Genomic DNA, 14,507 nt, shown 5'->3' on the forward strand with positions numbered 1-14,507 from the left:
GCTCTGTCACCCAGGCTGGAGTGCCGTGGTGCAATCTCAGCTCACTGCAACCTCTGCCTTCTGGGCTCAAGTGATCCTCCTGCCTCAGCTTCTCAAGTAGCTGAACTACAGGCACATGCCAACACGCCTGGCTAATTTTTGTATTTTTTGTAATGAAAGGGTCTTGATATGTTGCCCAGGCTGGTCTTGAACTCCTGGACTCAAGTGATCCTCCTACCTTAGCCTCCCAAAGTGCTGGGATTGCAGGCATCAGCTACCACACCTGGTTGTCTCTAACCACTTTTAAGTACAATTCAGTAGTGTTAAGAACATTCATATTGTTGTACAACAAATCTCCAGAACTTTTTCATCTTCCCAAATTGAAACTCTGGACCTATTAAACACTAACTCCCCATTCTCTCCTCCCAGCCCATGGTAACCACCCTTCTACTTTCTGTTTCTATGAATCTGACCACTCTGAGTACCTCACGTGAGTGGAATCACACAGTATTTCTCCTTTGGTGACTGGCTTATTTCTCTTGGCATAACGCCCTCAAGGGTTCTCCATGTTGTAACGCATCAGAATTTCCTTCCTTTCAAGGCTGAAGAATATATCGTCGTATGGATCAATCACATTTGCGTTCTCCATTCATCAGTTAATGCACATGTAGGTTGTTTGCACCTTTTGATCATTGAGAATAATGCTGCTGTATACATATGTGCATGTGTTTCTGTATGACCATTTGTTTGCAATTCTTCTGACTATATATGTATGAAGAGAATTACTGGGTCATGTAGTAGCTCTAAGTTTAACTTTTTGAGTAACTGCCAAAGCATTTTCCATAGTGCTACATGGTTTTACATTCTCGCTAACAATATATAATGGTTCCAGTTTCCCCAAATCCTCCCCAACACTTTTTATTTTTTTTTAACAAATACAGCCATGCTGGTGAATGAGAAGTGACATCTCATTGTAGTTTGGGTTTTAATTTTACAATATTTTAATTTTTAAAATCAAAAGAATATACTTGGCCTGAGGTGGTGGCTCACGCCTGTAATCCCAGCATTTTGGGGGACCAAGTTCAAGACCAGCCTGCCCAACATGGTGAAACCCCATCTCTACTAAAAATATGAAAATTAGCCAGGTATGGTGACAGGTGCCTGTAATCCCAGCTACTCAGGAGGCTGAAACAGGAGAATCACTTGACCCGGGAGGTGGAGGTTGCCATGAGTTGGAATCGAGCCATTGAACTCCATCCTCAGAGGAGATGCTGTCTAAAAAAAAAAAATATATGTGTGTATGTGTGTATATATATATATATATAAAAAATACATACACACTATTTTCTTGTATAATAAAATTATTTTACAAAAGAAGTCCATTAGTAACACACACTTGCACGCAAAGCACAAGACACATCTAAGGGCCAGGAGTGGTGGCTCACGCCTATAATCCTAGCACATTGGGAGGCCGAGGCAGTCAGGTCACTTGGGGTCAGTAGTTCGGGACCAGTCTGGTCAACGTAGTGAAACCCCGTCTCTACTAAAAATACAAAAATTAGCCAGGCGTGCTGGTGGGCGCTTGTAATCCCAGCTGCTCGGGAGGGTGAGGCAGGAGAATCACTTGAGCTTGGGAGGTGGAGGTTGCAGTGAGTAGAGATTGCACCACTGCACTCCAGCCTGGGCGACAGAGTGAGACTCTTATCGTGAAAAAAAAAAAAGGGGGGGCATTCCCATTGGCCACGGTCCTCATCTTGCCATCTTTGTTGACTTTCCTTACTTACCTGGTCCGTGGAGGCATATACACATATTCACATTTGCCACCCTTGGTGCTCAACCAAAGTATATTGAATACATTTATTTGACAATTAGTGCTTGTATTTTTTCATTTCACATATGTGTTCTGTTTTCCTAACTAGATTGAAGTAAGCCGCCGTGCACGGTGGCTCACGCCTGTAATCCCAGCACTTTGGGAGGCAGAGGCAGGCGAATCACCTGAGGTCAGGAGTTCGAGACCAGCCTGGCCAACATGGTGAAACCCTGTCTCTACTAAAAATACAAAAAAATTAGCCAGGCGTGGTGGTGCACGTCTGTAATCTCAGCTACTCAGGAGGCTGAGGCACAAGAATCACTTGACCACAGGAGGTGGAGATTGCAGTGAGCCAAGATCATGCCACTGAACTCCAGTCTAGGCAATAGACTGGGACTCCATCTCAAAAAAAAAAAAAATTCCTTGGCAGTTTAATATTAGATAAATTCCTTGGCAGTTTAATACTAGAAATGCAACTTGGCAACGTGAGCTAAGCTTTTAAGTGAGAGTCATAATGTAAAAGAGAAAACTTTGTATTTTTGAAAAGGAAATTCAGGGCCGGGTGCGGTGGCTCACGCCTGTAATCCCAGCACTTTGGGAGGCTGAGGTGGGCGGGTCACTTGAGGTCAGGAGTTCGAGACCAGCCTGGCCAACATGGCAAAACCCCATCTCTACTAAAACTACAAGAATTCGCCAGGCATGCTGGTGGGAGCCTGTAATCCCAGCTACTCAGGAGGCTGAGGCATGAGAATTGCTTGAACTCAGGAGGTGAAGGTGGCAGTGAGCCGAGATTGCGCCACTGCACTCCAGCCTGGGTGACAGAGCAAGACTCAGTCTCAAAAGTATAAAATAAAATGAAAATAAAATAAATGATTGAATGAATTAAATGGATAAGCAGAGGAATCTCTGAACTAAATCTTGAAGAATATCAAGTATAGTCAGTTCATGGAACTTACTGTATAACGACATTTGGATGCAAGACAATTTTCGGAAACTGCAAAGAGTTGCTTTTGAAGTAACCGAAAACAAATAGTCTAAGTAGCTGAATGCCCCTCTCCCCACTCTTGTAAGTGAGAAAAAAATTTGCCATCTTGTGCAGTGTTTTGTTTTCCCTATTTCCCCCGTCTTGAGCAGGACTGGCACTAGGCATAAAATACCAAATTCTTCTCATTAGCTGCACCTACTTGTATTTTTTGAGAACTAATTGCTTAACTCATTGGATCACAAAGTTTTGTGTTTACATTATGACTCTCAGGTAAAAGCTTAGCTCACGTTGCCAAGTTGCATTTCTAGTATTAAACTGCCAAGGAATTTATCTAATATTAAACTGCCAAGGAATTTTTTTTTTTTTTTGAGATGGAGTCCCAGTCTATTGCCTAGACTGGAGTGAAGTGGTGCGATCTCGGCTCACTGCAACCTTTGCCCCCAGGGTTCAAGCAATTCTCATGCCTCAGCCTCCCGAGTAGCTGGGATTACAGGCACCCGCCACCGTGCCCGGCTAATTTTTGTATTTTTAGTAGAGATGGGGTTTCGCTATGTTGGCCAGGCTGGTCCAAACTCCTGACCTCAAGTGATCCACCCGCCTCTGTCTCCCAAACTATTGGGATTACAAGTGTGAGCCACTGCACCCGACCATGTTAATTTAAGAATGAACTCTTGATTATTTTTTATTTTGGAAGATCTGCAAAAGTAGACGGGAAGCTCCTTAAAGAGACAAACTGTCTTCTTCCCTTTTGTGATGTGTTGTCAAATGACTGGGTGACTTTTTTAGATTGGGAGGTGTGAAGAACCTCTTAGGAGGAAACAATAAGCTGATGTGAATGACAAAAAAGAGCCAGGCCTAGAGAGAGTAGGAGAAAAGAATATGCCAGGTGGAAGGAAGAGCAACTGCTCATTCAGGTGGAATAACCTCGGCAAGTTGAAGGAACAGGAAGAATATGAGTGTGGCAGAAGCAGAGTGGGAGAGAGAATGGTGGGAAGTCAGGTCTGAGAGGCTGTAGCTAGATCAGGCAGTGTTTTGTAAGCCAGTACTCACATCCACAGATATATGTGGATTTTATATCAAATGCCATTAAAATAAAGTCATTTAAATACATAGTCGATGACATGCTTTTCATTTGTGTTTCTTTGGTGCTTAGAGACTTCAGGTTTGCTTTTACTCAGAGTTCTTGAAGTCACTATACTTGTATTAGTCATTCTGTTTTCAGATATGATAAGTGATTGTTACTACAGTACATACATTGTCTAGAGAACTTTACTTTTGATATCTAAATTGAAAAGGTCTTTTCCTTGTTAATTTTCAATAGACTGGCATCCGAATATTCTAGCCCTGGCAGACAGACCTCTTAGCTGCTTTGTTGATGAGAACACTCCAGTTAGTGGAACAAACGGTGCAACATGTGGACAGTCTTCAGATCCCAGGCTGGCAGAGAGGAGAGTCAGGTCACAACGACATAGACATTACATGAGCAGGACAAGTTTACATATTCTTCCATACCTACCAGAAGGCTATGGTATGACAACCGGCAAAGGAAAAATAAAACATGGTTTACTGATTTCAGCTTGCTGAGGAAATAATAACTTTGAAAAAAGTTATTAATCTGGGCTTAGGGATTCTGCATGAAAATAAATATAAAACCTCCCAACTTTGAAAAGTCTTTGAAGTGGTAGATAACTACCCAGCCAACAGTTTGACCTTGTGCTAGTCATTTACCCTCAGCATTTGTATTCTTTTATCATGAAGTGAGATGACTAGTTTATAACAAAGGTAGTGTGAGAAGCATATGTATGAGATGAAGTGAGACTATTTTGTAAATAGGCACTGTCTAGAAAGGTAAGGTGGTATTGTCACTGATAACAGTAATCTGAAGTACAACTTACGATGTAATTTTTTAGACATATATTTAGAAATAATTTCAAAGGCATATTTCTGCTGATGCTCATATATTTGTACTGTCTATAATTTTGGATTATGTGAGTGGACTGTTGTAAATGATTGAGTCACTTCTATGTTTGTATAAAATGATTACAATCTTATATAAATTCCCAGATTATAGAGTTTCATGTGGAAGATAACATGAGTCTTCTACTAATAGAATACAGAAGTTTCTAAATTAATACCAACTTGTGACTACTTGTATGTACTGTGAACTTGACTTCCTCTCCTTGCTTGCCAAAAGCTCACCAAGGTTACCTACATCCTTGTCCTCTTAACAGACTGTAGATAAACCACTTTAGATTGATGTTGACACCTAATGACCAACATCGGGAATTGCCACATGTAAGTTTTATTTTACTGAAGAATACTTTTAAAAACTCTTCTGCAAATGCATGATTCTAATTTTATTTTATTTTATTTTATTTTATTTTATTTTTATTTTTTTTTTTTGAGATGGAGTCTCGCTCTGTCGCCCAGGCTGGAGTGCAGTGGCCAGATCTCAGCTCACTGCAAGCTCCGCCTCCCGGGTTCACGCCATTCTCCTGCCTCAGCCTCCCGAGTAGCTGGAACTACAGGCGCCCGCCACCTCGCCCGGCTAGTTTTTTGTATTTTTTTAGTAGAGACGGAGTTTCACCGGGTTAGCCAGGATGGTCTCGATCTCCTGACCTCATGATCCGCCCGTCTCGGCCTCCCAAAGTGCTGGGATTACAGGCTTGAGCCACCGCGCCCGGCCTCTAATTTTATTTTTAAATGTATTTTAACTCTTTAATTTGAAAAAATTTGTCCATTAACTGTTTGTCCATTAACTGTGCTGTGACTCAAAGGTTAACTTTTAGCACTATCATTAAATTATAGGCTTGAGACACAGAGAGACCTAGGTTCATATCCTGGCTTTGCCATGTAACACTGAGCACATTATTTAACCTCTTTGAGCCTCAGTTTTATCCTCTATAGGGGAAAATAATAGCATCAACCATCTACGTTTGTTGCAAGAAATCAGTGATATTTAATCTCGTGAAATGCTGGCACGTTGTCTGGCACAGTGAATTTTAACTGTGATTATCAATGTTCAGACCTGAGAAGAAATTGTCTCCTGCCATTTCTCGTGGAGATTATAAGGCAAGCTCTTTAGAGTGGGAGTGGTTATACTTTTATAATATTTCTGTGATTTGAATTTAAAAAATTATACAACCAAAACATAAAAATAAAGTGGATACCAAGGCTGAAATTATTATAGCTGTCCTCTATAATAATATGATTTTATGTTTATCATTTTTAAAAGTTTAAAGTTTAAATTTATTGACTTTATAGGTTTATAAACAAATTAGATTTATACTAATAAATATTAGTAATAGTTTTATTTTATGTATCAAAGTTTCTCATTAGATTTTATTTAAAGAAAAGTGGTTCTGTCGTTTTTTATAAAAGACAAAACAAAACAAAACCCACCATAAAGAAACCCTTGTATAGATTGTTCTCTTCACCCTGGCCTTTCCTCTGCCTTCCAAGGGCTTTGAGTTCATTTTGTCCTTGACTGTTTTCTCCCCAGTGTGCACGCTTGCTCTTTAGTCGTCTTCTTTCTAACTTGGCTATTTTTCCGTCTCTATCTGTTTATGACATAGAATGTCTCCCCAGTATCTTATCTGCTTTGCCTCTCTTTGAGCTCACATGCAACCTTGAGAATTCACCTTTGTCTAGCAAAGAGAAAACATAGGTTTTGATGTAAAATTAGGCATAAGAAGCATTATCAATCTCCAAACTCTGAAAGTTTCTGGAAGTTCCTCCTCAAATCTTCCAAATGTTGACCAGCCTCTTTCTCAGAGCCCTTTATACATCATTTAAAATCTTTTAATTATTAGTATTGTGACAATCTTGATTTGTTTTCCATTGCAACATATTCAGTATTTGAGCCACATGATAAGTTGAGTTTGCCTTTAGATAGCTGGCCCATAGCCCTCATCATTTATAAAATTGTTTCCAAGAGACAGAACAAATGATGTGTAAAGCCCTTTCTGATAACAAATAAAATAGATTTGTAATTTGGATATTTTTCCCTATTAGTGTATCATCTTAAGGTATACAACTGTCTTTGATCTGGACATTCTGAATATTTTTGTTATCAGTGTTTCTTAATTTTACAGAACAGAGGACAACGCAACAAGACCAGCTATATTTCTTACAAACGCAGACTGGTGTGAGCACATGGCATGATCCAAGAGTGCTCAGGTAAGAACGCATTTTAAGCACTCTAGACCATCAAAGAGCCGTCTCACCTAGGATTTCTTTGATTTTTAAGAAATTTTTACCTTTTAAAAATAGTTTATGTAAAAGTTTGACTCTTCTGATAGTTATTTCGGTTTTGACATTTAGTAAAAAGTCCTACCTACTTCTCTGCAATCTCACCTCAGTTCTCCCCTCCCTCACCAGTCCCTAGCCACCCTCTCCTGCTTCTCCTTAAAAAAAAGTGGAATAAAAACATGGGTCTTTTAGGAGTTTGAAACTTGTCCTAGGGTACCAAGTAGGGTGGCTGTCACCTGTGTTCCCAACACTTTGGGAGGCTGAGGCAGGAGGATCACTTGAGCGCAGGAGTTTGAGACCAGTCTGAGCAACATAGAGAGACCCCGTCTCTACCAAGCATTAAAACTCAGCCGTTTGTGGTGGAGCACATCTGTGGTCCCAGTTGCTTTGGAGGCTGAGGCAAGAGGATTGCTTGAGCCAGGGAGGTTGAAGCTACAGTGAGCCTTGGTCGCACTACTACACTCCAGCCTAGGAGACAAAGCAAGACCCCATTTCAAAAAATGAGAGAGGAAATTCGTGTAGTCCCAGCTGCTCGCGAGGCTAAGGTGGGAGGCAGAGGTTTCAGTGAGTCAAGGTCACACCAGGGCACTCTATCCTGGGCAACAGAGTGAGATTCCATCTCAAAAGAAAGAGAAGAAAAAAGGCCGGGCGCGGTGGCTCACGCCTGTAATCCCAGCACTTTGGGAGGCCGAGATGGGCGGATCACGTGGTCAGGAGATCGAGACCATCCTGGCTAACATGGTGAAATCCCATCTCTACTAAAACTACAAAAAATTAGTCGGGCATGGTGGTGGGCGCCTGTAGTCCCCACTGCTCGGGAGGCTGAGACCGGAGAATGGCGTGAACCTGGGAGGCGGAGCTTGCAGTGAGCTGAGATTGCATCACTGCACTCCAACCTGAGTGACAGAGCAAGACTCCGTCTAAAAAAAAAAAAAAAGGAAAAAAAAAAAGGCTAAAAAAGGAAAATTGACCTGGGGAAAAACAGAAAGCATACCCTTTAAAAAAGGATCATAGGTTGATATTCTTAATTATGGTTCAGCTTTAAAAAATCTTTTTAAAAAATTAACCTCCTAAATGTATTCAATGTCCTTTTATGTGTTCCTTAGTAAAATTTGATTTTAATGTAGAAAACAACCTAATTAATTCATTAATTAATCTTTTTGAGACGGAATCTTTTTCTGTTGCCCAGGCTGGAGTGCAGTGGTGCAATGTCGGCTGACTGCAACCTCCGCCTCCCTAGTTCAGGCGATTCTCCTGTCTCAGCCCCGAGTAGCTAGGATTATAGGTGCTTGCCACCACCATACGCAGCTGATTTTTGTATTTTTAGTAGAGGTGGGGTTTCGCCATGTTGTCGAGTCTGGTCTTGAATGCCTGACCTCAGGGGATTCGCCTGCCTTGACCTACCAAAGTGCTGGGATTATGAGCCACTGTGCCTGGCCCTAATTTAAATATCCAAACTTGTATATTTCAGCTGCAGACATTGCATTTACTAACCAAAATGTCAATTACTTTTAACTTCAAAAAGATGAAATGACACACAAATGAATTTAGTTACTTCCCATAATTTTTGGAATATTCTTTTCTTCCTTCCTCCCTCCCTCCCCTTTTGTTTGAGACAGGATCTGGCTCTGCTGTCCAGGCTGGAGAGCAGTAGTGCAGTCCTGGCTCACTACAACCTCTGCCTCCTGGGCTTAAGCCATCCTCCCACTTCAGCCTCCTGAGTAACTGGAACGACAGGCATGCGCCACTGTACCCCAATAATTTTTGTATTTTTAGTAGATATGGGGTTACACGGTGTTGCCCAGGCTAGTCTGGAATTCCTGAGCTCAAACAGTCTGCCCACCTCAGCCTCCCAAAGTGCTGGGATTAAAAGCATGAGCCATCGTGCTTGGTCCTATTTTGAGTTTTTTTTTAATGAATAGATGCAAGGTACCAAGTAGTCCAGTTGAAACTGGAAAAAAGCTTGAATTCTAAATTAAATTTGAAATCAACTCTGTACGTTTCACATACAAAGGATTTGCTGGATGTGGACATTTTATGTTAAGCACAGCAGCCCCCCTCCTCCAAAACAAAACAAACCCCCCAAAACAATCCACAGAGGGTTGTTTTTTCAGGACTTTATTGTGTATTTGAATCAAATAGAGATGTGCCTCGCTTGTCGTGGGTTACTTTGATATTCTGTATAAGTAAAAGTATGATAATGAAAATGTCTTACTTTGTGTTATAGAGCTCAGAATCCTTTGAGGGTGGTAACCAAGGGAATGTACTATTACTCATTACTTTATCAAGGTTGCCATTTCTATGTCTTGACAATATAAGCTGTTACTTTTTTAAAAGTAGTAGGGGCCAGGCACGGTGGCTCACACCTGTAATCCCAGCACTTTGGGAGGCTGAGGCGGGAGGATCACTTGAGGTCAGGAGTTCGAGACCAGCCTGGCCAACATGGTGAAAACCCATTTCTACTAAAAATACAAAATTAGCCAGGCGTGGTGGCCTGTGCCTGTAAGCTGAGCTACTCGGGAGGCTAAGCCAGAAGAATCGCTTGAACCTGGAAGGCGGAGGTTGTGGTAAGCTGAGATCACACCTTTGAACTCCAGCCTGGGCAACAGAGCAAGGCTCCATCTCTAAATAAATAAATGATAGATAGATAGATAGTAGTGGGGAGGAAATTTTACATTTTTTTTAAAGCTTACTAAAAAAAATCCAAGGGCCTAACTTCAAAATCAGTTTTACTATATAAATTATAAAAAAGAATTTTTTTGATTCTGTTTATCCAAATGTTCCTTTTGTATGGAGGATCTTTTATGAAAGTATACTATAAATAGATTCTAATAGAATATTACTATTCAAGGATATTTATAAAATCTCAAAGTCAGACTCTTTAAAACAAACTTTATTTAAAGATATCCAGGATACCTAGATTTATCCAAGAAATCCCATTCGTCGTGTTTTGCATTTCTCTTTAAAACAATGATTAATGCCTTGTTATTTGTTATGTTGCATACTGAGTGACTGTAGTCTTGAAATACAGATCTGTATTACTTTGTATAGACTGTGTAACATTCCGTTTTTCTTTAACCAGCTCCCAATGAGACATAAAGATTATTTCTAGTTTTTTGCTTTTAATCAGTGCTTTAGCGCTCTCCCAGGTATGACTGAAGATTTATAAAATTCTAAGTAAAATGACATGAAATGAAATTCTACATTTTATCAGTAGGATTGTTCATTTACTGATTTAATTATCATTATTTTTTTAGCTTTAAGTTCAGGGGTGCATGTGCAGGTTTGTTATAGGTAAACTTGTGTCATGGGGGTTTGTTGTACAGATGATTTTGTCACCCAGATACTAAGCCTAGCCTAGTACCCATTAGTTATTTTTGCTGATCCTCTCCCTCCTCCCACCCTCCACCCTCCTATAGGCCACAGTATCTGTTGTTCCTCTCTATGTGTCCGTGTGTTCTCATCATTTAGCTCCCACTTATAAGAACATGCAGTATTTGGTTTTCTGTTCCTGCTTTAGTTTGCTAAGGATAATGGCCTCCAGCTCCTGTTTTTCATTTCTAAACTATTAAAAAATCTACTTGGGGCCTGCACAGTGGCTTATGCCTGTAATCCCAGCCTTTTGGGAGGCCGAATTGGATGGATCACTTGAATCCAGAAGTTTAAGATCAGCCTGGGCAACATGGCCAAACTACATCTCTACAAAAAGTTTAAAAACTAGCCAGGTGGCGTGGTGCATGCCTGTAGTCCCAGCTACTCAAGAGGCTGAGTTGGGAGGATCATCTGAGCCTGGGAAGGTTGAGGCTGCAGTAAGCCGTAATCACACCACTGCATTCCAGCCTGGGCAACAGAGTAAGACTCTGTCTCAAACAAACAAACAAACAAACAAACAAATATATATATTTGTTCATTCCTAATAATCTGTCTTTGATAGTTCATCTTTGTGATTGTACTTTTTTATTTTTGAAAACATTACATATCATAACTGTTCTCTTTTTGGTTTCTAACAGTCTTTGGGGACCTAATTCTGGGAGTTTATTGTTGACTGTGCTGCTGGCTATCTGTTGAGTCTGTTGTGGACTCTGTCACTCTGTCATGGTGGCTTTTCTTCTGAAGGGTTTGGTGATCTTAGATGCTGAATTTATTGTTTGAACTGAATTAGTTGGAAGTTCTGTATACATACAGTGGGAATTTAGTATGTTTTCCTGGAATCACTTCATTCCCTCTTTGAGTTCTCAGCTTGGGGAGGAAGCTTCAGGTTTCCTATCCCAGCCTTGCTGCTGGCCTGCCCCTCTGCTTACCTCTCACTCAGGTACCAGCTTCACTCAGTCCCCCACTTCACTCAATCTCCCCAAATCTCCCCCTCCGCTTTTTTTTTTTTGACAGAGTCTCGCTCTGTGACCCAGGCTGGAGTGCAGTGGCATGATCTCAGCTCACTGTAATCTCCGCCTCCTGCGTTCAAGTGATGCTTGTACCTCAGCCTCCCGAGTAGCTGAGATTACAGACGTGCACCACCACGCCCGGCTAATTTTTTTGTATTTTTAATAGAGATGGGTTTCACCATGTTGGCCAGGCTGGTCTCGAACTCCTGACCTCAGGTGATCCGCCTGCCTCCCAAAGTGCTGGGATTACAGGCCTGAGCCATCACGCCTGGCCACCCTCTTCAAACAAAATATGGGCATTTCCATTGGCCTAGGTCTTCACCTTGCCTACTTTATTGACTTACATTACTTACCTGGTCCCTGGAGACATAGACACATTTGTCACTCTTAGAGCTCAACCAAATTGTATTGAATGCATTTATTTGGCAATTTGTGCCTGTATTTTAATCTTCATCTCACATATGTGTTCTATTTTCCTAACTAGGTTAAAATAAGTCATCTGATGTACAGAATCCTGTTAAGTATTTTTCTTTCTTTCTTTTTTAAAAATTTTGAGACAGGGTCTTGCTCTGTCACTGAGGCTGGAGTGCAGCGGTGCAATCACAGCTCAGTGCAACATCCACCTCCCAGGCTCAAGGGATCCTCCCACCTCAGCCTCTTGCCTAGCTGGAACCACAGGTGCGCACCACCATGCCCGGCTAATTTTTCAATTTTTTTCTAGAGACAAGGTCCTGCTATGTTGCCCAGGCTGGTCTCGAACTCCTGATCTCAATCTATTGTCTGGCCTTGGTCTCTCAACGGGCTGGGATTGCAGGTGTGAGCTATTGCGCCCGGTCAACTATTTTTCTTTAAATTACTTTTTGGTTGAGGCTGGGCACGGTGGCTCACGCCTGTAAACCCAGCACTTTGGGAGGCCGAGATGGGCCTCCCCATAATGAGGTCAGATCGAGACCATCCTGGCTAACACGGTGAAACCCTGTCTCTACTAAAAATACAAAAAATTAGCCGGGCATGGTGGCGGGCACCTGTAGTCCCAGGTACTCGGGAGGCTGAGGCAGGAGAATGGCGTGAACCCGGGAGGCGCAGCTTGCAGTGAGCCGAGATCGCGCCACTGAACTCCAGCCTGGGCGACAGACTGAGACTCGGTCTCAAAGAAAAAAAAATTACTTTTGGTTGTCACTTATCTCCATAAATATTAATATATGTTTATAAAACCTTTCTCTTATCTGAAGAGCTGACCTCAGCCACTCAGGGTTGAGTCCCTGTGATAAGGTTTCAGAGTGCCTGAAATGTCATCATGATTCGTCCCCTGGGCTAAGCTGAAAGCTAGTGACATGTCAGGTCAATAAATTAAGGTTATTTCCCGATAATACAAACATGTAACACCGTGAAGTAGGTTTTAGACAAGATTCCCTCTTTTCCACGGCAAACGAGGTCCTAGCTAAGGCATTGGGAAGGTGGCGGGAGATTGGAAGTGCAGTAGTTGCGTTCTGGAGTTTACTGAGGCTTTCCCAGTGGGGATTCCACGCAACAGGTCTTAGGACGCCCTTCCCTCAGGGCGTGGCTCCTGGCACAGATCCACAGCGGTTGTCATCGGAGTCAATTTCAGGACTCCAGCTCCAAGCTTTGGAGTTCCCTAAATTCTGGGGGCTTGTCTGCTTGTCTCCCCCAACTAATTTCCCTCCGTCGCTGGCGCTGCCCGGTGCCTTCGGTCGCTCGGGCGGCCCCTCTCCGCGACTTTTTTTTTCTTTCTCTCTCTGGCTCTTTCAGCATCAGTTTCCCGATGGGGCGAGAGGGCAATGATACCTGGGGGCTCCCCTGCCTTCCTCTCCCAGCCGCAGAAGGGGAGATGCGGGGAGGAGGTCTGGCCGGCTTTGGGCTCCAGACGGAGGCTGTGGTCTCCGAAGGCCTTTGACAAGGGGCATTTCGCGAACTGCATGCCCCTCTCAGCAGCGCCACCGGCGCCCGGAGTCCAGCCGCGCCGCGCTGCGCGGAGTGCGGGCGCTCCGGGCTCCCGCCCGGGACTCCACACTCCCGCGCTCCCCGCAGCGGCGCCGCGTAGCGTCGCTGCGTCCCAGGCTCTCCCGCGGTGCAGCTCACGTGACCCCGCTCTGGTAGAGGGAAGAAACATGATAGCGGCAGAAGGCGATCCGGCGTGGGGCCGCAGCAATTCTGATTGAGCCTTCTCCCTCCAGCCGCTTCCGCCGGCCGGGCCCCTCCCGCCCGGCACCGCGGGCCTCCCCACCCGCCCCAGCGCTGCCCACCGCCCCCACTGCGCCCGCCCCTTCCCCTCCGCTTTACCTTCTCCCGCCTGCCTAGGCTCCAATCGGAGGGGCAGGTGGACAGGCCGCCCAAGCAGCCCGCGGCTCCCGCTGCGGAGCCCTGCCACCGCCGCCACGGCCCACGTCTGGACCCATCGAGGGTCTTCGCTCGCGGCACCGCGGTAGCCTCCGGGGCAGATGGGCCGCAGGCCAGGCTGAGATGGACCCCAAGACGCGGCTGAGCTCGCCCAACAGGGGCAGCAGTAGCCGGAGGAAGCCGCCGCCGCCGGTCCCCCGCCCCCACGACTCTCCCATCCCTCCGCGGCAGCACCAGCGCCCCCGGGCGGCGGCCGGGGAGGGACGGAGGGCGAGGAGGCGGGGGCGGCCACCTGGCCGGGACCATCGTGGCCCTGAGGGCCGTCAGCAAGGTGGTGCACAATGACCACGACAGCGAGAAGGAGGAAGAGGACGGCCACACCGAGGAGACCCACGAGTCTGAGGACAATGAGGAGGATGAGATGGAGGAAGACGATGATGACTCCGATTACTCGGAGGAGCTGGAAGACGACGACGACGACGACGCCAGTTACTATATGGAAAGCAGCTTCAGGAGCCATAGTACCCACAGCAGCACTCCAGGTACCCACTCAGCGCAGTTGCCGCAGACTCCTTCCCCACCTCCTCTGCCCTCCCCCCTTGCTCAGTCCTGTACTGTGCATCCTGCTCCGGTCTCCCCCCAACCCCGCCGACCCCCCAAACAGAGGGGAAATGGAGGGCACATCAAGTGGCAAAAAAACTGGATTTACAAGAGGAAAGAGGTGCATTGTTCAAAATGGAGA

General features: G+C 44.3%; 2 protein-coding genes across 2 annotated transcripts in view; one reads left to right on the forward strand and one right to left on the reverse strand.

Annotated features, from left to right (window-relative positions):
- Window positions 1-4,906, forward strand: part of LOC101000700 (leucine-rich repeat-containing protein 37A3-like) — a 52,654-nt gene extending 47,748 nt beyond the window's left edge. The window contains 1 exon segment of the mRNA XM_021928345.2: window positions 4,096-4,906. The gene's annotated coding sequence lies outside the window, so the exon portion shown is untranslated.
- Window positions 4,907-12,544: 7,638 nt separating this feature from the next.
- LOC116270965 (spidroin-2-like) lies at window positions 12,545-14,285 on the reverse strand. The gene is made up of 2 exons (XM_031656968.1): window positions 13,709-14,285; window positions 12,545-13,518 (listed from the first exon to the last, which is right to left on the reverse strand). The coding sequence occupies exons 1-2, from the start codon at window positions 14,283-14,285 to the stop codon at window positions 13,013-13,015; spliced, it is 1,083 nt and encodes a 360-aa protein (XP_031512828.1). The 3' UTR covers window positions 12,545-13,012.
- Between the last annotated feature and the right edge of the window lie 222 nt (window positions 14,286-14,507).

The sequence above is a fragment of the Papio anubis genome, chromosome 17 (assembly GCF_008728515.1).
Source record: "Papio anubis isolate 15944 chromosome 17, Panubis1.0, whole genome shotgun sequence".
Classification (NCBI taxonomy): domain Eukaryota; kingdom Metazoa; phylum Chordata; class Mammalia; order Primates; family Cercopithecidae; genus Papio; species Papio anubis.